The sequence below is a fragment of the Chiloscyllium plagiosum genome, chromosome 37 (assembly GCF_004010195.1).
Source record: "Chiloscyllium plagiosum isolate BGI_BamShark_2017 chromosome 37, ASM401019v2, whole genome shotgun sequence".
In the NCBI taxonomy this organism is placed as follows: Eukaryota; Metazoa; Chordata; class Chondrichthyes; order Orectolobiformes; family Hemiscylliidae; genus Chiloscyllium; species Chiloscyllium plagiosum.
The window spans coordinates 1,626,478-1,654,319 of NC_057746.1; the positions used below are offsets into that span (position 1 = coordinate 1,626,478).

Genomic DNA, 27,842 nt, shown 5'->3' on the forward strand with positions numbered 1-27,842 from the left:
ATGTTTTGTAACCATACTAGGTAACATCATCAATGAGCCTCCAGTGAAGCACTGGTGTTAGTGACCCACTTTCTATTTATGTGTTTAGGTTTCCTTGGGTTGGTGATGTCATTTCCTGTGGTGATGTCATTTCCGGTCCTTTTTCTCAGAGGGTGGTAAATGGGGTCCAAGTCGATGTGTTTGTTGGTAGATTTCCGGTTGGGATGCCATGCTTCTAGGAATTCCCGTGCGGGTCTCTGTTTGGCTTGTCCTAGGATGGATGTGTTGCCCCAGTTGAAATGAAATCTTCATCTGTATGTAAGGATATTAGTGAGAGTGGGTCATGTCTTTTTGTGACTAGTTGATGTTCATGTATCCTGGTGGCTAGTTTTCTGCCTGTTTGCCCAATGTAGTGTTTATTACAGTTCTTGCAAGGTATTTTGTAAATTACATTAGTTTTTATTGTTGTCTGTATTGGGTCTTTCAAGTTAACTAGCTGCTGTTTTAGTGTGCTACCATGATGCCAAGAGGTCTGAGTATTCTGGCAGTCATTTCCGAGATGTCTTTGATGTAGGGGAGAGTGGTTTCTGGATGCGTTTCTGGACAGAGACATGCACGTGAATTTCTAGAAGCATGGCATTCCAACCGGAACTCTATCAACAAACACATTGACTTGGACCTCACTTATCACTCTCTGACAAAAAGAACAGAAAATGACATTACCACAGCAAATGACATCACCACAAGATATGACATCACCAACCCAAGGAAACAGAAAGTGGGTCACTTACACCAGTGCTTCACTGGAGACTCACTGTATGGTGATGAAACATCTGAAAATGAGCAAACTTACATCCAGATAGAGTTTAATTTGGATAAATGTGAGGTATTGCATTTTGGTAAAACAATGGCAGGGCTTATACAGTTAAAAGTAGGCCTTGCGTGATGTTGTAAAACAGAGGAGTTCAAGTTCATAATTCTTTGAAATTTGCATCACATGTAGACAAGGTGGTTTAGCTCAGATCTTTGAGTATAGGAGCTAGGAAATCATGTTGAGTTGTACAGGACGTTGATAAGGCTTCTTCTGGAGTACTGTGTCCAGTTCTGGTAGTCCTGTTATAGGAGAAAGTGAGGACTGCAGATGCTGGAGATCAGAGCTGTAAATGTGTTGCTGGAAAAGTGCAGCAGGTCAGGCAGCATCCAAGGAACAGGAGAATCAGGGAATAAGTCTGAAGAAGGGCTTATGCCCGAAACGTCGATTCTCCTGTTCCTTGGATGCTGCCTGACCTGCTGCGCTTTTCCAGCAACACAATTTTAGTCCTGTTATAGGAAAGATATTATTAAGCTGGAGAGGGGTCAGAAAAGATTTACCAGGATGTTGCCGGGAATGGAGGGTTGGAGTTATAAGGAGGCTGGATATACTGGAATGTTTTTCACTGGCATTTAGGAGGTTGAGCGATGATCTTATACAGGTTTACAAATTCACGAGGGGTACAGATAGGGTGAATGGCAGAAGTCGTTTCCACAGGGTGGGGGATTTCAAGACTAGGGAACATATTCTTAGGGTGAGAGGAGAAAGATTTAAACAAAGTCATGACAGGTAACTTTTCTACACAGACAGTGGTTAGCATATGGAAGGAACTTCCAGAGGAAGTAGTGGATGCAGGTACAGTTACAAGGTTTAAAAGACATTTGGATAAGTACTGCACGTGTAGAAGAAATGTTTGGAAGGATATGCCTCACAAACCTTATCATGCCTCACAAATCTTGTTGAATTCTTTGAGGATGTGACAAAACACTTGGATGAAGGTACAGCAGTGGATGTGGTTTACATGGATTTTAGCAAGGCATTTGATAAGGTTCCCCACGGTAGGCTCATTCAGAAAGTAAGGACACATGGGATACAGGGAAATCTGTCTGGACAAAATCAGCTGCCCCACAGAAGACAGAGGGTGGTGGTAGATGGAATATATTCAATCAGGAGCTTGGTGACCCAGAAGTGATCTGCAGGGATCAGTTCTGGGACCTCTGCTCTTTGTGATTGTTATAAATGACTTGGATGAGGAAGACAAAGGGTGGGTTAGTAAGTTTGCCAATGACACCAAGGTTGGTGGAGTGGTAGATAGTGTGGAGGACTGTTGTAGGTTGCAACGAAACATTGACAGGATGCAGAACTGGGCTGATAAGTGGCAGATGGCGATCAACTTGGAAAAATATGAAGTGATTCACTTTGGAAGGTCAAATTTGAATGCAGGATATAGGGTTTAAGGCAGGATTCTTGGCAGTATGGAGGAACGACGGGCTCTTGGGGTCCATGTCCATAGATTCCCCCAAAGTTGCCACCTAGTTGATAGGGTTGTTAAGTAGGCGTATGGTGTGTTGGTTTTCATTTGCAGGGGGAATTGAGTTTGAGGTTATGCTGCAGTCTATAGAGCCCTGGTTACACCACACTTGGAATATTATGTTCAATTCTGGTTGCCTCATTATAGGAAGGATGTGGATGCTTTAGAGGGTGCAGAGGAGATTTACCAGGATTCTGCCTGGACTGGAGGGTATGTCTTATGAAAAGTTGAAGGAGCTAGGGCTTTTCTCATTGGAGCGAGGAAAGATGAGAGGTGACTTCATAGAGGTGTACAAGATGATGACGGGCGTAGAGTGAATAGCCAGAGACTTTTTCCCAGGGCGGAAATGCCTGTCATGAGGTAATTTTAAGGTGACTGAGGAAGGTTCAGGGGAGATGTCAGAGGTTGGTTCTTTACACAGAGAATGGTGTGTGGTGGAATGCCCTGTCAGCCATTGTAGTAGAGTTAGATACATTAAGCACATTTAAGCAATTCTTGGATAGGCACATGGAAGACAGTACAATGAAGAGTATGTAGGTTAGTCTGATCTTAGAGTGGGATAAAAGGTCGCCACAACATTGAGGGCTGAAGGGCCTGTCCTGTGCTATACTGTTCTATATTCAATGTGCTAACATGGGTAAAGCGGAGGCAGATGGGACTAGTTTAATTTGGGATTATAGTTGGCATGGACTGGTTGCACTGAAGGGTCTGTTTCCATATTGTATGGCTCTATAACTAGGATCATCATTTAAAAATTAGAACTAGACCATTCAGGAGTGAAATTACAAATAAAATGTAATATACTTCAATACATAGAGTGGGAGAATTTTGTTTAGAACTCAGTGAACAAAGGTCAGTATCAGATACTGATATTAAATCTGTTGTTTTAGTTCACCAAAAATTTGAAGGTATGTGGGGTAAGGGCAGGAATATGCAATTCCATCACAGATACACTGAATAGTGAGGCATATTTGAGACATAGGTATGCTCCTATTCTTCTTTATAAATCCCCCACCTGCAAGGAACACTCCCTCAACACTGCCCCTCTGATAGGGCAATAATCACCCCCCCCCCTCAGGAAATGTATGTCATATGTCCACTCCCAGAAGCTAAAGAAATTTCAAGGCAAGCAAGTTGAGTATCAACCTTATAAATCCTTGCCACCCATGGCAGGTGGCAAGAGCAGGAGACATTTCTAGTTAGCCATGTGATGGAGAGGAACTGAGAGCCTCTGGCATCACAATCCAGAGCTCAAAACTGCAATGTACAGTTAAGAAGGGCACATTGCTGCCTTTGCCATCATAGGAGGCTGGGAGGATTTCATAATTAAATTTTAAAAAAATATGAACAGAAAGTGACAGAGAAATTAGCAATGAGTTGACATTTCAAGACCAATATAGCTCTTCTTTAGAATTGTCTTTAAAATGTTTTGCAAGACTGTTCATAATAATTGAGACTTTGGCATAAAAATTTAAAGAACTATATTTTAAGGAGCAGAGAAGCTCAGGAAAATTGGAGGTGCATAGGAGCTTTAAAGGATTGTACTGATTGACAATAGACCCCTCAAAGGTCAGCAAGGCGGCCTTTGTGTGGAGCCATAGGAGATGGGGAGAGATACTAAATGAGTATTTTGCATCAGTGTTACTATGGAAAAGGACATAGAAGATATAGAATATAGGGAAATAGATGGTGACATCTTGAAAAATGTCCATATTACAGAGGAGGAAGTGCTGGAAGTTTTGAAATGCACAAAAGTGGATAAATCCCCAGGACTTGATCAGATGCATCCTAAAACTCTGTAGGAAGCTCCAGAAGTGATTGCTGGGCCTCTTACTGAGCTATTTGTATCATTGATAGTCACAGGTGAGGTGCCGGAAGACTGGAGGTTGGCTAATGTGGCGCCATTGTTTAAGAAAGCTGATAAGGACAAGCCAGGGAACTACAGACCATTGAGCCTGACATCGGTTGTGGGCATGTTGTTGGAGGGCTCCTGAGGGACAGGATTTACATGTATTTGGAAAGGCAAGGACTGATTAGGGATAGTCAACATGGCTTTGTGCGTGGCACATCATGTCTCACAAACTTGATTGAGTTTTTTGAAGAAGTAACAAAGAACATTGATGAGGGCAGAGCGGTAGAGGTGATCTATATGGACTTCAGTAAAGCATTCAACAAGGGTCCCCATGGGAGATTGATTAGCAAGTTTAGATCTCATGGAATACAGGGAGAACTAGCCATTTGGATACAGAACTGGCTCAAAGTTAGAAGACAGAAAGTGGTATTGGAGGGTTGTTTTTCAGACTGTGACCAGTGGTGTGCCACAAGGATCGGTGCTGGGTCCACTACATTTTATCTGTTATATAAATGATTTGGATGTGAATAAAAGAGGTATAGTTAGTATGTTTGCAGATGACACCAAAATTGGAGGTGTAGTGGACATCGATGAAGGTTTCATCAGATTACATCAGGATTTTGATCAGATGGGCCAATGGGCTGAGAAGTGTCAGATGGAGTTTAATTTAGATAAATGCGAGGTGCTGCATTTTGGGAAAGCAAATCTTAGCAGGACTTATACACTTAATGGTAAGGTCCTCGGGAGTGCAGGTTCACAGCTCCTTGAAAGTGGAGTTGCAGGTAGATAGGATAGTGAAGAAGGCGTTAGGTATGCTTTTCTTTATTGGTCAGAGTACTGAGTACAGGGGTTGGGAGGTTATGTTGCAGCTGTACAGGACATTGGTTCGTCCACTGTTGGAATATTGCGTGCAATTCTGGTCTCCTTTCTATCGGAAAGATGTTGTGAAACTTGAAAGGGTTCAGAAAAGACATACAAGGATGTTGTCAGGGTTGGAGGATTTGAGCTGCAGGGAGAGGCTGAACAGGCTGGGGCTGTTTTCCCTGGAACGTTGGAGGATGAGGTGACCAGAGGTTTATAAAATCATGAGGGGCATTGATAGGATAAATAGACAAAGTCTTTTCCCTGGGATGGGGATGTCCAGAACTAGAGGGCACAGGTTTAGGGTGAGAGGGGAAAGATATAAAAGAGACCTAAGGGGCAACGTTTTCACGCAGAGGGTGGAGTACGTGTATGGAATGAGTTGCCACAGGATGTGGTGGAGGCTAGTACAATTGCAACATTTAAAAGGCATCTGGATGGGTATATGAATAGGAAGGGTTTGGAAAAGTATGGGCTGGGTGCTGGCAGGTGGGACTAGATTGGGCTAGGATATCTGGTCGGCATGGACCGAAGGGTCTGTTTCCATGCTGTACATCTCCATGACTCTATGACAACCTCAGCTCATGAGGTATCATTCTTGTCCCTGGATCAGAAATGCTGCTCTGTCACAACTAACTTTCAGAGGAGATGTTAAACAGAGGCTCCTTCAGCCTTGGTTAAAGTGGGCATAAAGTTCCAATGGCACCGTTTTGAAGCCGAACAGATTTAAAAATCATTCTCATTTGTGGGAGCTTGCTGTGCACACATTGGTTGTCACATTTCCAATGTTACAACAAGTGACCACTTAACAGACAATGAAGTAAATTTGAAAACAGCTTTGGAGCATGTGGTGGTGTTGATAAGCTGGAGAGAAACATAAGCATTTTTCTGAGAAGGTTACAAAGATAGGGTGGTGGGAGATCTTGGACGGATGAAAACATGGGTAACTTTCAGATCCCAACATAGAGAACTGATCATTCCCAGTCGATAAGAACCAACTTCTAACACACACACACATTAACAATAAAACTTAACAATAAAAAATCAGCAAGAATCCTTATAGACTCAGTGCACCTCCCAGATAATGACACCTCACCTTCTCACATTCAGAAATGAACCATCAACAAATTCAGCCTGGAAATCAAAGGGAAATGCTTCCAATAAACACACTCAATATCCAACACACAGCTCCAGTCACACAGTTCAGCACAAAGCACCGAGTAAACAGCTCTCTCAGCTGGATCTTCTCACACAGCATAAGGGACATTTCCACCCCTGACTGCCCACAGGATAGTCAGACTGCCTGAAGATTGGTGTGGATATTATGGGATACAATTTGTATAAAAGCTGCTCCTTCACTCACCATCTCCTCACTTGGTTTTCTGTCCCTATAGGAAGTGAACCAGCTCTGGAAGTGGAAGAGGAGACAATGTGCAGAGTGGGTGGGCTCTCTGATTGACGTCTCTCACAGTCAATCCAAATATTTCTGGAGCAACATGAGTTTCCAGAAACTTGGGAAACTGACCGGGGAAATGGAGGTGACTTTGAGCAGCAGATCAGGTGGGGATTTAAACTTGTCATTGTCCCATCTGAATAAAACCTCACTTATTGCAGCTGCTGTCTCAGTTCCCCTGGTAAATATTTCACAGAGATTTCCAGTGTGGGAATAGCGTTCTTCATTCTCTGAAGCGTTCAAACTGATATCATCAGTGTGGGATGTGTATGCTCGGATGTGTTTGACAAGATCAGAAGTGGAAGACCCATAACAGCCAAGACGGTAATGACGGGCGCTAGTGGGATCAATACATGCGTACAAGAGAGGAATATTATGAGTGAAACGGAGAGAGAGCGAATGGAGATTTAGCTGGTGAATAAGATGTGACTGCTCTTGGGGATTGGCTCTGATTTACTGAGTGAGACTGAAACTTGGCGTGATACCTGGAATTGTCGAGTGAATTTGACTGTTGTGCTCAGACAGTGACACAATGACTGGGGTCTGACTCTGAATTTGTTGGCGCAATTCCTGATGAAGGGCTTTTGCCGGAAACGTCGATTTTCCTGCTCCTCGAATGCTGCCAGACCTGCTGTGCTTTTCCAGCACAACTCTGGTCTAAACTCTATGTTTATTGGAGTGACTGCGATTCCAAGATTGACTGCAGGTTAACACGAAATGAAATAAATGACTCGCCAACATTGGGACACTGGACAACAAAACAGTTGTGACAGCCTGCTGTTGAGGAAACTGAGAAAGTTGGCAATGTTAGTTTGAGCAGTGTACTAATATAGGGAGAAGATGGGTTGTTGCGAGTGAAAGCGAGGATCCGGTTAAAGTAGTGAGGGAGGGACATCCCTCTTAAATCTAATGTAGTTATTGATAAACGTTAATTCCTAGCTGAAACATTAATTCTGTACCTCTCGATAGCTTTTGCCTGATGTGCTGAGGATTTTCAGCAATTTTTTGTCTTCATTCCAAGTTTTAACACAGAGTCAGACCATTAGACCCAACTGCTTTCTGCGGAAACCCACGCAGACATGGGGAGAATGTGCAAACTCCCCACAGACTCATCTTAAACACATCAACTGGTTACCCTCTAATTGCCATTCAAGAGAATGCAAGTTCAGTCAATGTTAGCTGGCCTCATAATTTTACTGTTTTATACCTGGAACATTCTGGTGAATCTAAGTTGCACTCCTGGAAGGCCATTATATTCTTCCTAAGGAGCCGTGCGCAGAACTGAACTTAGTTCTCCTGATAGGGTCGAAACAGAGCTCTGTATAGCTGGAACATAACTTCCATAAAGACTCAGTTGGTTTTAAGGAGGAAAAGTTGTGAATTTTCTTTTCCAGATGGTCCACCACCAGTTGACCCTCTTTAATAACAGAGGAGCCCTATGGTCAAACAAGCCTATATTACCTTTATTATGTATGAGAATGATCTTTTAGACATGTTATTTTTATTCCATTTGACTCAAACTTTGATTTATCTTGTATGATGCATTTTGTATAATCATTTTTGGTCTAATGTTTTATCAATTCTTTATATACTCCCAACATATAACCCATCATAAATTAATTTTTATCTCAGCCAAAACGTTTTGATCTGTCAGAATTGAATGTTCATATCCACTAAAACACCTTAAGATCCTAGAGTAAGACTCAACAGTATTGATTATATTGGTCAAAATCACGGTGGTCAGGTTACTTTCTCTATCAATGGTTTTATCATTTTCTGCTCACAGGAAGGACACTTTTCCAAAAAAGAAAGACTTGTATTTATATATCAACTTTCACAGCTCATAAGATACAATTTTACTGGTTCTTTATGTGTTGTCATGTTACAAACATGGAAGACAATATACATACAAAATGCCACAATATATAATCATAACTCTAAAATGTGATGTTTGTGTGGCATTAACTGTAGGGTCCATATTGGCCAGGACATCAGGAATAGCTCACCTGCTCACCTATGACCAAATGTTGTGGGATCTCTACTTTTGACCTGAGAGGGCAGGCAGTGCTTTGGTTGAACTCATCTGAAAAATGATACCTCTGATAATGTAGAACTCCCTCAGTACTGAACAAGAGTGTTTGCCTCAGTGCTGAAGCCTCTGGAGAGCGTCCTTTCAACTAAGAGTCCCTGAGACATCTCATATGAAAGCAAAATACTGCAGATGATGGAAATCTGAAATAAAGAGAGCATACTGGTGAAAGTAACCAAGTCAGGCATCATCTGTTTCAAGTTAGATATGACTGTTTCAAAGAAGAGTCAGGCTGGATTTGAAACGTTAACCTGTTTCTCTGCATTCCAAATTTTTGGGATTCATGCATGAGGACACCGGCATCCCTCTGCATCTCAGAATTCTGCAATTTCTCATCATTTAAGAAGAATTCCTGCCAAAGTGGACAACTTCACATTTTCCCAAACTACACTTCATTTGGTCACATCTAAGCTCACTCACTTAACCTATTGATATCCTTTTGTCCTCTTTGTGTCATCAGCAAATTTAGCAACCATTTTTTCAATATCTTCATCCAAGTAATTTATATAAATTATAAAATATTATGGCTCCATTACTTACCTTCTGTGGCTATACACTGCCAACCAGAAAATTCCCCATTTACACCCATGTAATTTCCTGTTAGCTTAGTAAATGTTCCACAACACAATATTACCCTCAAATAATACAAAGAACTGTGGATGCTGGAAATCTGAAATACTTTCTAAAACTGCACTTTATGTTTTTATTTCAAAATATATTACTCATCAAACCTCCTCTCCACATCGGCAGGTGGCACAGTGGTTAGCACTGCTGCCTCACAGCGCCAGAGACCTGGGTTCAATTCCCGACTCAGGTGACTGACTGTGTGGAGTTTGCACATTCTCCCCGTGTCTGCGTGGGTTTCCTCCGGGTGCTCCGGTTTCCTCCCACAGTCCAAAGATGTGCACATCAGGTGAATTGGCCATGCTAAATTGCCCGTAGTGTTAGGTAAGGGGTAAATGTAGGGGTATGGGTGGGTTACGCTTCGGCGGGTCGGTGTGGACTTGTTGGGCCGAAGGGCCTGTTTCCACACTGTAAAGTAATCTAATCTAATCTAATCCCCCACGCTTCCCACTCCCAAACATCATTACATTAAACCACAATCCTCAAAGAACTCTAATACATTGGTTAATCAAGATTTTGGTTGAGAAGTCAGGCGGGGTGTTCCATTTTCATGTTGCACTGCAGAAATTCACCAAAGATCCTCAAACAACACCTTCCAAACCCACAACCACTTCCATCTAGAAGGACAAGGGCAGCAGGTATTATGGGAATACCGCCACCTTCAAGTTCCCCTCCAAGCCACTCACCATTCTGGAAATATATCACTGTTCCATCACTGTCACTGGGTCAAAAACCTAGAATTGCCTTCCTTATGGCATTGTGGGGCAACCCACAGCAGGTAGTTTGCAGTGATTCAAGAAGGTGTGTCACCACCACCTTCTCAAGTGCAACTAGGGACAGACAATAAATGCTAGCCAGCCAGAGACACCCACATCCCACAAATGAATAAAGCTTTAAAACAATTTCACAAAACCGTGTAAAGTCTGCTTGATTACCTTGCACTTTTCTCAGTGCCTGTTATGACATTTTTCATAATAACGTCTAACATATTTTCTATGACAGATGTCAATCTAACCGACTTCCTGTCTTCCTCACTTTTTGAATAAAAAGTTACACTGCTGTGGTTCTGTTCGCCGAGCTGGAAGTTTTTGTTGCAAATGTTTCGTCCCCTGTCTAGGTGACATTCTCAGTGCTTGGGAGCCTCCTGTGAAGCACTTCTGTGTTGTTTCCTCCGGCATTTATAGTGGCCTGTCCCTGCTGCTTCCGGTTGTCAGTTTCAGCTGTCCGCTGTAATGGCCGGTATATTGGGTCCAGGTCTATGTGTTTGTTGATGGAGTTTGTGGATGAGAAAACTTCCAGCTCGGCGAACAGAACCACAGCAACGAGCACCCGAGCTACAAATCTTCTCACAAACTTTGAAAAGGTTATGCTATCTTCCAATCTAAAGGGGCTGATCCCAAATCTTGGGGGTTTTGGAAAATTACAACTGATGTCTAAACTATTTCACTAGCTGCTTATTTTAAGATCCTAGGATTAAGTCTATCAGGATCCAGGGGACATGTCAGTCCACTCTCTGACAACTTTCTCAGTACTACATCCCTAGTGATGGTGATTTCCCTGAATTTTCTCCCATTGATTTCCTAGAGCTAATCCTGGGACCTTACTTGGATCCTCTGTAATAAAGACTAATGCAAAATATCTGTTCTATTTATGTGCTATCTCCTTATTAACCATTATTAACTCCCAAACTCACTGACTCTGAGACTAACATTCACCTTGTTAATGCTTCTTTTTAAAATATATTTATAAAAACTTCAACTCTCCATTTTTATATTTCTAGTTATCTTTCTTTGGTGATCTATCCTTTTTCTCATTAACTTTTTCATATTTACATTTTTTTGTGTTCTGTTCAATCTTCTGGACTACCATCCATCTTTGCACAATAGTATGCCTTTTCTTTTAATTTGATACAATGTATAACTCTTTTCGTTTACCTCAGATACTGGTCTTTCCCACAGAAATTTTTCTTTATGTTTAGAATATACTATTTTAACCATTTATATTAAATTTCTGTTATGTTGCTGAACACAGAAATAAACTTTCCGGGATTTAGCACTGCTGTTTGCAATTCCTTCAGTTGTTTTGGAAGCCGTAGAACAGTAAAATAATTTTTTCGCCCATTCCCAAAGCTGCGCTTTCACTCCATTTTTAATCATTTCTGTGATATTGTAAACATTCATCAAATCCTGATCATTGATTTTGACAGGTGTTTCTGGGATAAAACAGATTATCAAAAAAACAAGTTTTTGTATCTGCAATATATTCCTTTTCTATGGGGGCGACACAGTATTTCCTCCCCCTCTCTTTGGCCTATAGTCTGTGTCAGCTTTAAGCCAGCTCTGAGAGCTTCCATTGTATGATTGACATGTGTTTGAATAAATCCATATATTGCTCCTGGCACACTGGTTAGCGCTGCTGCCTCACAGTGCCAGGACCCGGGTTCTATTCCAGCCTTAGGTGACAGACTGTGTGGAGTCTGCGTGAGTTTCCTCCAGGTGCTCTGGTTTCTTCCCAGTCCAAAGATGTGCAGGTTAGGTGAATTGGCCATGCTAAATTGCAATATAGTGTTCAGAGATGTGTAGCTTAGGTGCATTAGTCATGGGTAAATATAGGATAGGGGGAATGGGTCTGGGTGGGTTACTCTTTGGATGCTCGGTGGACCTGTTGGGCCAAAGGACCTGTTTCCACACTGTAGGGATTCTATACATAACACAAGGATAAAATTGAGCTGCTTCTAATGGCATTACAGCCTTTCTTATTAACACATTCATTTGTTTTACATGACTGTCTAATTCACTCTCTATTTCTTCCAGGATTATCTCATCTTCCTGCATTTGAATGACCTGATTGATGTACTCTTCCCAGAGAATATTTTTATTATGTTTTTAGCTTTTTAATTGCATCATTCAGTGTGGTCAGACCAATGCTCATCACTACTGAAGCTGCAGTATTAAATTCTGTTGCCAAATCAGTTATTAACTCACCTTAGTTCCATGTGTATTTGTATCTGGAATATGAACTCACGAGGAGTGATCTGGTCCTCCATCTTCAATTGGTTTGTCATACATTGATGAAATACATAGGGATGATTGTTAAAACCCTGTGAGACACATGTCCAAGTTCTGTTGACCATTAACACTAAAGACTACTTTGTATCAGTCTTCTCAACATAAAGTTATTGACCAAAATCTGTTTGATATGTCCAGCACAGAGACACCTTTTTTGAGGAGTTCTGACTGTGATCAAGTCTGCCACCTTGCCTAATAAGACATAAGAGGCTCCTGGTCTCAATAACCCGTGCTCTACGGAGGAAACTATTATAGTCTGATCTGCCTTTGCTTTCTGAGGGAAATTATACTTGAGGTCGTGGTGTGCAATCTCTCATTTCTAACCTTAATTTTTGGTGTCAAACAACTACTTTCCTATCTGTGTTATTGTTTCCTGAAACTCAGGAGGCACTGACTCTCATGAGTCAATTAAAGTGTACAACTGTAAACTAGCTTTCTGTCCCTTCTGTTTCTGATTTACTGTGAAAGTAACCTAAATTACCTTCTCCTCTTCTCATCTTTCATTTATCATCTACCTCCTCCTACTTATTCTTAGTTCTGAATTTCAGTTCTGAGGTCGAGCCACATCGGACTCAGAATATGTATTCTGTTTCGCTCTCTCTCCACATATGCTGCCAGAGCTGTTCAGTTTGTCCAGCATCTGTGGACAGAAAACAGAGTTAACATTTTGAGTCCAGTGACCTTCTTCGGAATGTGTGCTTTTAATAACATTGGTTTACACACTATTGCCCCGCCCACATCCAATCTCTACCTCAAAGACTGTATTTATGACTTCTCAATGAGTCAAAACCACACTTCTTTCAGCAATAGCTGATCCCTAAGGTATTTCTCTATAGATTCACCCATGTTAGTCTCTGTGCTCCAAGCTGTTCTTAATGGTGAAGATCTCTGTTAAGTCTCACTTAGGTTCAGAAACTTTAAACATAACAGGGATCAATGACACCCACTAAGTTGTTGAAACAACAACGTTGTGTTATTTTTATGATCATTATTCAATAACAATCATAAAATCAAGTATACATGATTATATGGCAACAGAAGAAAAATAATTAATTGAAAGGGAAGAAAAATCACATCAGAAGGGAATGAAGAAATGCAACTTTATTATAGCACAATAGCAACCCCAAATTATTCAGTTTTTGGAGAGCTGGGAACAGCAGCTTTCCTTCCTGCATGGAAAGTATCAGTGTCTTTCCAGCCAAAGATAGAGATAAAGAATCTGAGACAAGTAACCAATTCAGCTTGGAGTCTAGCTTTCCTTCTGGAGGTCAAACAGAAGCTGACTGAGAGTGTTAACTGTCTATTTAAACAATTCAAAAAGTTCAGATTTCAGTCATGTGATAAAGACAAGTATTCAGATGCTGAGCACCTATCTTGGTGTCTAATCTGAAGGTTGTTCAGACAACTGCTGGTACTTGTTGCTGAGTAGTTAAGGCAATGGATTATAAATCATTGGGGTTTCCCCTGCAGATTTGAATCCTGATGGCTGCATCTGGCTCTATTACTGACTTCAATTATGTTCCTGTAGCTTGATCTCCTCCACCACATTTTCCGTGGTGAGGTGATAAGGTAACCAAAAGCATTCATGTACATTTTAGCATAATGGATTATAATGTCTTTCCTTGTGCAGAGATGGGTGGAAGCTAATGACATGTCTCCAAATTCTTTGAGTCAGCTTTTGCTGGAATGTCTGTACAATGCTGGGGCTTCAGAAGCTCCTGAAATACAATCATGTGATCAGCATTGGCCATTTATGAATCAAGCAAACTTGTCCATTTTTAGAAGAAATATTATTGAAACATGAAAATAAAGGAGAGAATTCATTTTTACTTTGCAATTTCTCTTCATGTCCTCTAACCATGACATGCTTTCATCCTTGATAAAAATAATTCTAGCCCTTTCTTTTTACATATTTGAGAAGAGAAAAAAAATCAAGGAAGCTACAATTATTCTCTCAATCATTCCATAGAAAAGAACAAATAAAGATAACATATACAAAAGAAGCAGAGTAATGACAGTCCTTCTTGTATTTTGTTTTTGAGGCTAAAAGGGTACATGATTAAACTGATTCAATGTATTAGGAAAGCTCTAGGTCCTCTGGACCTCACCTATACTGGAGTTAAAAATATCCTGCTTGATCTGAGTAACCTTGTGGTGGTTCTACTGCCCTCCGGTAAGTATCTCTCTACTCCACAGTACTACACTGCAGATTTTTGACTGGGTGAAGCATCTCCCTCGATGTTCTCTTGTCTGTGTGAGGGGCTCCCTGAATCCCTTGTTAACTGAGGAAAACACTTGTGGTCAGTGTGATTCTCTGCTTAGCCAGCAATAGGGGTAAGTTTCTTCACATCTACACCAATCTGCTAGGTTTCTCGTCTCTAGAAAATCCTGGAGAGAACTGACTCTACTAACCCCTTTTGACTAGCTCTCCCTCAATCTCTTGCTGTGTTTGTTTTAGCAACTTGACAGTCTTTTGACTGACTGGGCAAGGCATCCAACCCACCCACTGTATGAGGGTGGGTGGGATGCCTTGCCCTGGCTCTTGTTTACCTTGACTATAGATCTGCCCAGTTAGACTTAAGACTTACTCCCTTAGTGTTTAGTGTTCAGAGAGTCTTCAGTTGTTCTTTCTCAATTTTGTTCAGCCCTTCTGCGTTTTTGTAGAACCTTGTTGTTATAGTTCATTCTGGGCTCCCGCTTTTCTGGAGGTCCGGAGCCACTTTCTGTCCCTTTTATCTGAGAGTGATAGCTCTTGACAGCAAGGCTGCATTTAACGGAGTGTGGCAATAAGGACCCCTAGTAAAGTTAGAATCAGTGGGTATCAGGGAGCAAATTCTCCACTGGTTGAAGTCACAGCTGGCACAGAGAACGATAGTTATGGTTGTTGGAGATCAGTCATCTCAGCTTCAGGACATCTTTGCATGAGTTCCTCAGGGTAATGTCCTAGGCCCAACCATCTTCAGCTGCTTCAGCAATGACCTTCCCTGCATCATAAGGTCAGAGGTGGGGGCGTTCATCGATGATTGCACAATGTACAGCACCAGACACTGAAGCAGTCCATGTTCAAATGCAACAAGCTCTGGACAACATTCAGGCTTGGACTGACAAGTGGCAACTAACATTCATGCCACAGAAATGCCAGTCTATGACCATCACCAATAAAAGACAATCTAACCTTCACCGTTTGATATTCAATAGTGAGAACATCACTAAAGTCCCCACGATCAACATCCTTAGAGTTACCATAACAAGAAGCTCACCTAGACATGCCACATAAGAACAGATAAGATGCTACGAAGACTATGGCAAGTGACTCACCTCCTGATTTCCCAAAGCCTGTCTGCAAGGAATATGATGGAATACTCCTACTTGCCTGGATGGGTGCAGCTCCAACAACATGCAAGAAGCTTGACACTACCTATGACAAAGCAGCCCACTTGACTGGCACCACATCCACAAGCATCCACTCCATTCATCATTGATGTTCAGTAGCAGCACACACTGCAGAAATTCACCAAAGATCCTAAGACAGAACCTTCTCAACCCAAGTCCAGTTCTATCTAGAAGGACAAGTGCACCAGATACATGGGAACACCACCCCCTGCAAGTTCCTCTCCAAGCCACTCACCATCCTGACTTGGAAATTTATCACTGTTCCTTCATTGTCACTGGGTCAAAATCTTGGAATTCCATCCCTAAGGGCCTTGTGGACTGCAGTGGTTCAAGAAGACAGTTCACCAAGGGCAACTAAGGATGGTCAATAAATGCTGGCCAGCCAGTGATGCCCACGTCCCACAAGTGAATAAAAAGAAAAAATTCTGTGCACTCTCTCTTTTCACTATTTCCTTTGGGCAGCTCTGATTGGGCCTCCATCAATCCCTACAAAGTCTCCCTTGGGGTGCTTGTCTGGCCTGAGTTGTTGGGAGTTACAACTCAGTTTCCACTCGGGTAATTCCCAAGTGGAATTCCATCCCTGTTTACAGGAGCTCTGGAATGATTCTTACAATAACTGAAACCTCACTGTCAATGGAGAGGTCTCTCACACAGTGCCCTGATCTGGGCTGTCTTTCTGAGAGGGATTCTGGGGCACTGTCCCTGTGAAGACAAAGCTCCGATAGCATTCTTGCACATACACAGGGAAGAATTTCCTGAGTGGCAGGTAAGCCATCCTGTGGGACTCTGCAGTCAGGTCCTTGTTAGTTTTGCTATGTCCCCTGCTGAAACGTCTCTCTCCAGACTGATCTGAGTGGGTTTCCTCCGGGTGCTCCGGTTTCCTCCTACAGTCCAGATGTGCAGGTTAGGTGGACTGGCCATGCTAAATTACCCAAATTGTCCTGGGACATGCAAGATACTGGATTAGCCATGGGAAATGCAGAGTTACAGGGACAGGGTGGGTCTGGGTAGGATGTTGTTTAGAGGATTAGTGTGGACTCAATGGGCCGAATGGCCTACTTCCACATTATAAGGATTCTATGATACTATGATCCTGCTAAATCCTACAAGACCCATGGCATATCTTTTAGCTTTGAGTGCTCAAAGTAGTCTATTTTATTGTAATGAGGATACACACTAGCTCTGAGGTGGTCTAGCACAGTGGTCTCCTTGCAAGCTAGAGGAGGGAATAGGATTTTCCCTATCAATCTTACCCTGCTTATCTTTCCAATGCTGATGGGAATGGATGAGAGAGGATCTGCAAGGGTTTACAGGTCTATGGCAGGGAGTTGTAGCTGTATGCTGCAATGACTGAACCCCTAGCTGTGAGGTCTCTCTTCTCCTTCAAAAACATTCTCTGACTGGGCATAGGCAAGTTTTAAATTCCTTCAGTAATATCTGCTCCCATAAATTAACATAGGGGCACACATTCTCTCTCATCATTTATTTTCTTGGTGGATTTCCAAGGTCAGTGAACAACAATGACTTTCCAAAAATGGCAGTTAATGCATTAATACACTGACCATTGTGCACAGACAATTGGAGTGGCTGTCTAACTTAGAGACCCAGTGGTCATCTTTCAAACTCCAGACAGTTGCACGAGTTCCTTTTAAGCATTCATGAATTGCTGACATTGTCTCTTGGTCCAGCTCACATGTAATAAGCACAGTAGCTTCTGTCTGTTCATATTCAGGGGTCACTGCAGGGGTCAACATGGATTGAGCCTTTTGAATTTTTCCAATTAACTTATGTTCTTATTCCACTGCCTTCTAAAGGTGGTGAGAAAGGATTCCACCTCATCCTTTGAAAATTTGGGCACAACTTCACATATTTAAGAGTCTCAAGGTTTAGTTCTGTGAAAGGGAGACTGTTACTGGGGAAGGAGTCAGTTTTACCAAGCACTTTCCATCACAATTTCTTTCTGTAGCTGTAATCCCAGTTCCAATGTTTTGGAGCTGGAAAACCTCTCTCCCTCTTTCTTGTCATGAAACTCCAGCTGTATTCTCAGCTTATTCTCACTCTAGGTGGGTAATAAAGCAATGTTCAGTTTGCAGTTCTAACCCTCCATCTAAAGTTCCGATTGTAGATGCTCATCGCATCTATAGTATTTCAGTCCTTTTGACTTACCAGGTAATTTTAACTATTATACCTTTAACTGGTCTACTGTCAGTAAGATAAGTGATTTGAGAATACCTTCACATCACAATTTGCCACTGTCCTAGTGTTAGGTCAAAGCTGGTTTATTGTGGTTCCTGTCCTTGTTTTGTAATTTGAGCCACTGCCTTGTCATTTTTTTTAAAAAGTGCAAGTGATATAGGGTCTTGGGCAGCATGAATAGGACTAGTTCACTGAACTGATAAGACATCTGTGTGGCAAATTGTTACTAAAATACAATTAAATCAGGCTAATTAATTAATTCAGAACTAATGATCAGGCGTTTGGCTCTGCCTGTGAAGTGGTATGAAGGTCCGAACGGAGTTAAACCAGATACTGGTGAAGCCTCTTCATGCTGAAACAATAGATGCCACGGGACGTAAAACTCTGCATGGAGGACAAATAAAGCTTCTCCATGTGGCACAAAAATGTCAGACCAGAGAGAGAGAGAAGACTGCATCATCTATGAGCAAACCCCGATTTAAAGAGCATCAAAAGAGCTGGAAAGTCTACACATAACGTTTAAGTATAGTTTACTTTTGAATAAACATTCTGGACTTGCTGTCCAAAGATTGTGTTTCTTCAAGCTGATTTTGGTGCAAGAAAAAGGGTTAAATCACCATAACAATCCTGCAATTATTTTACGACTTTCATTGTCCTGAGTAGAAAATTTTAAAATTCTGACTGGTATCAAGCAACGCTATGTGATAGCCCCCATTCTATTTATAATCTACGTGATAGTATTCACCTCATCAAAGATCTCTCTTATCTGTACGAAATAGTTTCGAGATGGGACAAATGCAGAATGCTGCAAATGCTGGAAACCTAAATTTCACTAAAAACAGAGGATGCTGTAATCCTCAGCAGGTTGAGCAGTATCTGTGGAATGAAATCGATTTAATGTGCCATGCATTGATGACCTTTGATAAAAAAAAAGGAACGTAAGAGTTTTTAAGTTCCTGGAAGTGGGCAATAGGGCATGAAGAAAAAGGAGGAGGTCTGTGATTAGTGTGCAGGCTAGGAGATGTTAAGTAACAAATGACTTAAGACCTTAAGAAATTGAAACAAGTGTAGGCTATTTGGCCCTTTGAGCCTGCTTCACAATTCAATAGGATCATGGCTGATCCAACATTCCTTACATCCACTTTTCTGTCCTATTTCTGTCATCCTTGATTCCCCTATTGATCAAGAATCTACCAATTTCAGACTTAAATATACACAAAGACTCTGCCCCTACAGCTGTCTGTAGCAAGGAGTTCCAAAGACTCTCAATCCTCTGAGAGAAAAAATGTCCTCCTCATTTCAGTCTTAAATTGGCATCCCTTTATTCTAAGACTATTTCCTCTGGGCCGAGACTCTCATATGAGGGGAAGCATTCTCTCAGTATTTACCCTGTCAAGTCCCCTAAGAATCATATATTGTTTCAATGAGATCACCTCTCATTCTTCTGAACTTAATTGAGTAGAGTTCCAAACTGTTTAGCCTTTCCTAATAAGACAACCTTCCATACTGGGGATCATCCTAGTGAACTTTCTCTGAATTGCCTCCAATGAAATGATACCTTTCCTTAAAATAAGGGGACTAAAACTGCTCACAGCACTCCAGCTGTGGTCTCACCAGCACCAGTTATACTCCAACCCCCTTGAAATAAGGGCCAACATTCCTGATTACTGGCTGTGCCTGGATGCTAGCTTCCTGTGTTTCATGAATAAGTACCTCCAAGTCCCTTTGTGTTGCAGCTTTCTGCAGTTTCTCTCCATTTAAATAATATTGCTATTTTGTTCTCCCTTCCAAAATGAACTTCACATTTTCTCATATTAAATTCCATTTGCCAACATGTTTGCTTGCTTACTTAAACTATCAATAGCTCTCTGTAAACTCTTTTTCAATAATAGCTAATTGACCTCTCTTCCTTTTTTGAAGAATAGATATTTGAATAGGGATTGAATTAATAGTTTTCCAAACTATCTGGTATTTCTCCAGAATCAATGATTTTTGGACAACTGCAACCAATGCATCTACTATCTCTGTGGCTATTTCTTTTAGAATCCTCAGATGACAGCCATCAGGGCCAGGTGATTTATCTGCCTTTAGCCCCATCAGTTTATTGATGGTGATGATAATGGTACTTATTAATGGTCCTTCCCTGTAATCTTTCATATGAATGGAATGTTTGAAGTATCTTCCACAGTAGAGACAGATACAAAATATCTGTTTAACGTCTCTGCCATTTCCTTGTTCTCCACAACCATCTGCCTAGCTTCATTTTTTTAGTGACTTATGTCCATTTGACCTTTCTTTTTATATATTCAAAGAAGTTCTTACTATCAGTTCTTATATTCCTCTCTAGTTTTTCTTTGCAGATTATTTTCTCAGTCTTGATTTCTTTTAGTCTTCCTTTCCTGGGTTCTGAAATTATTCTAGTCTTCAGCACTATCACTGACTTTGGCCTCCTATATACATTTTCTGTTAATTTAATGCTCCCCTTAACTTCCTTGGTTAGTGATGCTTGGTTGATCCCTCTCTCACAGTCTTTCATCATTCCTGGAATTACTTTTGTTGACAGTCATGATTTACCCCCTTAAATGTCTGCCACTGCTTGCTCACAGTCATTCCTGCTAATCTATCCACCCAGTTCACTTTAGCCATCTACATCTTTGTTTCATGTAACTCCATTTATTTAAGTTAAACACAGTTGTTTCTCACTCAGGTTTCTCATTCTCGGACTGACTATTAAAAGATGCAATAAGCACAGAGCATAATGATGGGCACAGTAAAGAAACAAAGCTTTTGTGCAGATGATTTGTCTACATTAGCAGCCATTTAACATGAAGGCGAAAAGAAAGAAATGAGACAAGACCAATCCAGCTAAATACAAAGTAACAAAAACACAAATAAGAAAAAGGGTGAGGTTATGATCTAAAGTTGTGGCTGTCAACGTTGAGTGCAAAAGGCTGTCAAATGTTGAGTTAAAAGATGTGATATTGTTCCTCATGCTTGCTGTTAGTGTTGCTGGAACACAGACAGGTCAGCGTATGAGCAAGATGGAGAATGAAAATGACAAACCACTGGACGCTCGAACCTGTCCTTGAATGTTACCAAAACAAACCTCATTTCAATCACCACCTGGCCACCCATACATTCCACCTCTCAAAGTGGAAGATTCTGAAGTACGTTGAACGCTTCCCAGACATTGACAGCCTCCTCCTTCAAAAGCCCACAAGGAGATCCAGCACCAGATCAGTCTTCTACAAATTACAATAGGATGGGTTTGATTGGAAGGGTTCAAAAGTGTCAAGAGCAAACACAGATGAACAACAAATGCTGGCCTTGCCAGCACATCTCACACGTGATGAAAGAATTTAAAGGAAGACTTCTGAAAGTTCACAAAATTCCTGGTGTACAGAGCAGTTATTGCCATCCATTCCTGTACTGCAATGAGACCTAGACTGTGTATCAGAGGCAAAAAGCTGCAGTGCAGAAATACTATCAGCAATACGTCTGCCAAATCCACCAGATACAGTGGGAGGAACATCTAACAAATGTTACTGTCCTTCTTGAAGCCAAATCCATGTGTGTTCAAGCAAAACTCCAATAAATCAATGTTGATAGTTGATTTGAAAGTTAAACATATTCCTTGAAGCATTTTGCATTAACCTCAAGACTGGGGAGGATTTGGTTTCGGAGCAGGTATGGGCCATTTGGCTTTTTGAGCCTGTTGCACCACTCAATAAAATCATGGCTGATCTGACTCTGACTTCAGTTCCTCTGTTTCTTCATCATTCATTCAGAATGTATGACATTTTAATGATGTGGCACAAAGGAGGGAGCCAGAAGCAAACCCTAGCCTCTTGAACCCACCAGCCAGTGGCACATCCTGAAGACCTATGGCAGAAATTTGCAAACTTCGGGGTAAAAAGGTGGAATTGAAGAAGGAGGATGTGACTTTGGATGAGAGAGTTAATGAGTATGGAGCATGGAAACTGAAGACACAATCATCAATAAAGTGAAGGAAGTGGTGCAGATGTACTAAATAGGAGGAGATTTCAGAAGGAAATGGGGCTGGAGGTGACAGTCAGGAGAGGGTAAGGCTATGGAGAAATTTATGGGATCTGAGAATTTTAAATTGGGACATTAGGAGACCAGGAACCAGTGTATGTTAGTGAGCACAGGGGTAATAGGTGTGTGAGTCAGGATAGAGAGCACGGAGTTTTAGCTGAGCTGATGTTTATGGAGAAGATAGGAAGCTGTGCAGGAGAGCATTGAATGGTCTGGTCTGGAAACAACAACAGCATGGGTCAGGATTTCAGACTAGTGTTGAATGGGGAGATGTTGGAAATGGTGGATGTTACAGAGGCAGAGTGTCTCTTTGTGAAAGAGAGGGTATGGGGTCAGAAGCTCAGCTGGTGATTGATGAAGATGACACTGACCAATTTTGTTTGGAGATAAGGGTGGAGAGCAATCGAGAGAAATTTAAGGGATGTAGGAACTAGAATAATTCTTTAAACACATTACAGTATTCAACTAGATCATGGTTGATCCATATCCTAACTCTATCTACTTGACTTGACTTGACTTGTTTGTTCTCTCTAATCTGTTCCAATTCTCTATATCCATACACAGCATTGCACAAACAACTTTTAAAGTGTTCAGGTCTTCACCTCCAAGATATATCTCTGCAAGTGAAGTAACATACCTTACAACCACTTTGGAGAGGATGCAAGTGGTTTGAGAAAGATGAGCTGAATTGATCAGACTGCACCATACTTTCTCTGTCCCAAACAGGTGCCTAAAGTACTCACAATTAAATACAATATCCAGTCTCTCTTTCTCCATTTGTGTTTAGTGTTGTTCAGTTTGTGTAAACCCTCTGGATACAAACACAACGGGTTGTCCTCACTGCCTGGGGGTTACTCCAAGTCCTGTTTCACTGACATCACACTGCAGGGTGACTCCATTGTTACATCATAATCCCTCAGCACTGGTGATGTCATCACTAGTTGTTTGATGGGAGTGAAAGCTGCTTCTTGTTCTGTGTCCCAGTCCCACTGAACACCCTGCACAGTGAGACTGGGTACAGATAAACACTCTGAGGACAGACAGGGCTAGGACTTCGTTGGCAGTTCCTTTGCGACATTACGGATGTTCCAAAAGGTTCAATAACTGTCTGATGGTTTAATTATAGAACTCACATTGATAGGGTTTTTGTCCTGTGTAAGTGCAAAGATGGACCAGGAGGCACACTGAACATATGAAGGTCTTGTCATACATTTCAGATCCAAAATGTTGCTTAGCAGTGTGGAGCTGATTAGGATATTGCTGGACAGTGAGATTAGTGCAGATAGGTGATGGGTTCTTTTTTACTCTTTGGCCACAATAGGCCAAAGGCATCTCTGTACTCAATGAATCTCTTATGAGAATGTGTGACAGCCTTGATGAAAATATTACATCTGAAGAGCTTCTTCCATGTGTGAATTGTCTGGTGTTTCAACGGGCCAAACACATCACGGAAGCTCACACTTGAAGGTTTAATCCCCTCTGTGAAGGCGTTGGTGTCTGCGGAGATGTGATGAGTCTGAGAATGATTTATCACACACCTCACATATGAACGGTTTCTCCCCTGTGTGAATACGTTGATGTACACGAAGGTCTGAAGACCATGTGAATGATTTGTTGCACAAGTTGCACATAAATGATTTCTCCCCTGTGTGAATGCGTTGGTGCCTACGGAGGCTCGATGACTGCAAGAATGATTTGTCACACACCTCACAGGTGAATGGCTTCTCCCCTGTGTGAATACGCTGGTGCTTCAGGAGATCTGAGGATTGGATGAAAGCTGCATCACACATCTCACATCTAAATGGTTTCTCCCTTGTGTGAATCCTCTGATGCATCAAAAGACTGGAAGATGTCACAAGAGCTTTTCCACAAATTTCACACTTGAAGGGTTTATTTTCCATGTATCTGCCCTTGTACTAACAGTGGTTTTAACAGATACCCCTTGTGTGTTAGAAGGTCTTCTGAGCATGTTGGAGGAGCTTATAACCCTGTGGAGTCCCCCTCACAAAACCCACACTTAACTAGCCTCTCACCTGGAGGAATGAATCAGCGGTTCATGAGGCTCACTGAATGATTGAAGCTCTGACTACATTTGGAGCCACTCACATTTCTTCCCAGCCTCACCCTGACCGATCACCCACAGCCAAACCTTCAGAAAGGTTGGTTCTGATGGAAGACTGCACACCACTGACCAGTTATAGATCTGATGATATGTCAAAACTCCCCTGACCCAAACAATTTCCAAATGATGGTTTTGCGGCCCAATCTTGTCTGTGTTGAGCAATGCCGTGAAGGGATTGAATATCTTCCCACCGTTGTGCAGTTGTTCTTTGAGTGATAGTCAGGATCAATCTGTGGCATCTATCCTCTGTATTCTCTGGTGTCATATGATGCAATCCTTCTGTAAAACAGGAAAAGGAAACATGATTTCTTCCAATTCCCTCTCCTCCTTTGCTAAAAGGGTTGAAATCTCAGTTACAGACTGTTCCACAGTGAGTAACTATTCCCCCTACGTAGGGAGGAATCAGATATAAGTCCTTTCTATTCCCTCACTTGACTGTCACACATCCGGTTTCCAGCAGGGACACTGAATAGTGACCAGAAGCAGACAATCTGGCTACTTTCTTCCTCCGCACAGATCCCCATCTTCCAGGTGCTGTGAGGGCAATGGAAAAGTCAGGTGGAGTGTAAAACAGGCTGTCAATTCACTATAAGCTTGTGTTATGCTGATGAATACCAATTGATGCGTAAAGTATGTGTTAAGAATAAAAAACACTCCGAACTGTTATTTTGATGAAGATTTTGAATTAGTAGCTCCTTAAATTTGAAACAGCTCTCCCTGGTTCTAGGAAGAGATGGTTCATAATATAATATTATTTTCACTTGGAATCTTGGGTTCTAATGTGGATAGAACTATGGATAGCTTTAAGTTTCATTTGCAGGTCTATAGTGTGTGTGTTCAGAAAGGAAAAAAGTATAATTCTAGGTTCATTTTAGATTATGAGTTCAGCAAGTGGTGATGGATTGTTTGGAGCTCATTTACTTGTACTTAAGTAAGTTTTAAAAAGAATTCTCTTGGGTGAATAGTCAGTGCTTCGGAAAACAAGGATAGACGCAAGAAGGAAGACATTATCCTCTGACAGAAGCAGACAGTGACAGAAACAAGTTTCATTTTAAAAAGACAGACAGAGCCACCCATAACATCAGTGAATGTACAGGTTCATTTCAGAGAGAGAAGCAGGCCAGTCAGAGAGAATAGTCTCGTACCATCAGCAGGACAGTTTAGCAGTCTCCACAACAATCAGGCACACAAGAAAACATTCTGTGTTTGGTTTATACTTTAGTAAGAGCAAGGTTCCTGAAACATAAGGGTTCAAGACTGTAAATGCGTGAGTTTAAGGAACACATGTTAAGGAGTAAGTGAACTAAGGTAACAACTTGTTTAAGAAAGAAAAGAAGACAGCAGTGAGTGAATGCAGATGCTTGTTGAAAATAAACCAAGTGCAGTTCATTGAACAATGAACTTTTAAAATGGAATTGGCTTGACCCTTCACTGAAGTTTGACTATTTGTTGGAAGATTGCAAGGATAAACAAAGTAAATGTTCCTTTTTGATACCAGTAATAAGACTGTTCCAACTAGTTCTTATGTCGTGTAATATTAATAGAGTTTTCTCCTTTCATGTAATAAACTTTGATGTTCCTTTGATAAAAGTATATTGGCAGCCTCTTGTGATGATGTTCAGTGACTGACCATCATTGTAAACAAAAGGCAAAAAGAAGACAAATGGTTTCTCAGGCTAAATTTCAAACTGGGATTTGACCTGCCATCACCATCACCAGTATTGCCATCAGCTGGGATGATAACATTCACCACACCAAGACCCCTCAAGCTTTGATATGCTTTAATCAAGTCACCCTTTGCTCTTCTAAATTCCAGGAGGTACAAGCCTATCCAACCTTTCTTCATCAGACAAGGTTCCTATTCCAGGTATGTGTCAAGTAAATCTTCTCTGAACTACTTCCAATGCATTTACATCCTTCCCTAAATAAGGAGACTAATACTGAATGCAATACTCTAAATGTGGTCACACGAATGCCCTGCATAATTGAAGCACATTTTCCCTACTTTTGAATTCAGTTTCCCTTACAGTAAACAATAACATACAGTATGTCCACTTCTTTATCCTCAGCACATGGAGTGGAACAGGCGAGGTGAAGGCCCTGTAACAAGCAGTCAGCTGGGAGAGGAGTGGGTGGATCAAGTGAAGCTCTTTGCAGAGAAGCAGAAAGAGCAGTGATGAACCTGAGCAAGATTCACAAAATCAGATTTTTCTAGTTTACACTTAAGAAGGAATAAGTGTAAAATAAAAACTCAACTAAACATCCACATGATCTTTAGTTGAATTATGTCTGGGGAGCTCAGGCCCATGGTTTGCACATCCTGCACTATGTGGGAAATCCCAGATACTCCTGGTGGTCTGGATGAACAGGCTGGAGAAATTCAAGCTCTGGGCTTTGGATGTTGAGTCACAGCTGAGGGCCCTACGGTACATTCATAAGGCTAAGAGGTTTGTGGATAGCACATTTCAGGATGTGGTTAGCTAGTAGGCAAGCTAATGCAGACAGAGAGGGAATGGGTGGCTGCTAGATGGAAGAAGGGGATCAGGCAGGTAGTGAAGGAATCCCCCAAATGTATCTGACTTGCAGGTTGTATCTCTGCCTTGGAAAATGGTGAGTGTGATGTTTCCTCTGTGGAGGCCAACTAGAGCCAAGTCCAAGACATTGTGGGTAGTCCAGCTGCTCAGGTGTGGGGCTGTAAGGAAGAAGTGTGAAAGAGCAATAATGGTGGGGGGTTAAAAAAAGGGAGTAGACAGGCACTTCTGCAGCTGTAAATCCAACTCAAGGACAATATATTGCCTTTCAGGTGCCATGGTCAACAAATCACAAAACTGCTTCAGGGCATTTTGAAGGGGAAGAGTGAATAGCCAGATGTCATGGTCTATGTTGGGACCAATGAGATAGGAAGAAAGAGAAATGAGGTGCTGCAACCAGACTTAAGGAAGTCAGGAAGGAAATTGAAAAGCAGAACTTTAAAGGTAGTAATCTCCGGATTAGTCCACGTGACACCCAGTAGTGAGTACAGGAATAGGAGAGAGAAGATCAATGCAGCTGTACAGATGGTGTGGGATGAAGGGTTTTAAATTGCTGAGGCATTAGCACCATTTCTGGGAGAGGTGAGACCTATACAATGACTGCCATCAAAAAAGAACAGGACCAACATTCTCATGTTGGAGGTTTGCTAATGCTATTGGGACAGATTTAAACTAGAGGAGTGGAATCCTCAGACCTAAGAGAGCCTGAGATGGAATTAGAAGTTAAAACATGAGTAAGTGAGTCTGGATGGAGGAGGAAACATAAGCTAGATAAGAAGTGAGTTTAGAAAAGGTAAATGGATTATATTTTAATGTAAGGAACCTAAGGATTAAGGCAGATGAGCTGAGCGCACAGACAGGTATTTGTGATTATGATATCAAAGCCATAACTGAGTCTTGGCTGACAAGTGAGCAGGAGTGGCAGCTCAACTTTCCTGGCGTGGAGGTGCTGGTGTTGAACTGGGGTGGACAAAGTCAAAAGTCCAATGACACCCTGGTTGTAGTCCAACAGTTTTACCTGACGAAGGACCAGCTTGTGATTTAAAATAATCCTGGTGTCATGTGACTTTCATTAGGTAGTCAGACGAGATATAGAGTGGGACAGATGTTGATGAAGGGTCACAATATTCATCAATGAATCAATTATTGCAATGAAGAGAGATGATATCTTGGAAGGATATCAAATAAAGCCTTATGGGTAGCAGTAAAAATATACTAAAGGGGTGAAACATGTTTTGGGGTGTGTCTAGTGCTACAGGAACTCCAAATAGTCAAG

At 41.6% G+C, this 27,842-nt stretch overlaps 1 protein-coding gene across 1 annotated transcript in view; it reads right to left on the reverse strand.

Moving 5' to 3' along the window:
* The window catches only part of LOC122541193 (zinc finger protein 184-like), a 143,634-nt gene that overhangs the window by 6,826 nt on the left and 108,966 nt on the right, over positions 1 to 27,842 (reverse strand). The window contains exon 5 of the mRNA XM_043677820.1: positions 22,551 to 23,829. Coding sequence (XP_043533755.1) covers positions 23,383 to 23,829 — 447 coding nt within the window. The 3' untranslated portion in view covers positions 22,551 to 23,382. The remainder of the gene's footprint in view (positions 1 to 22,550; positions 23,830 to 27,842) is intronic.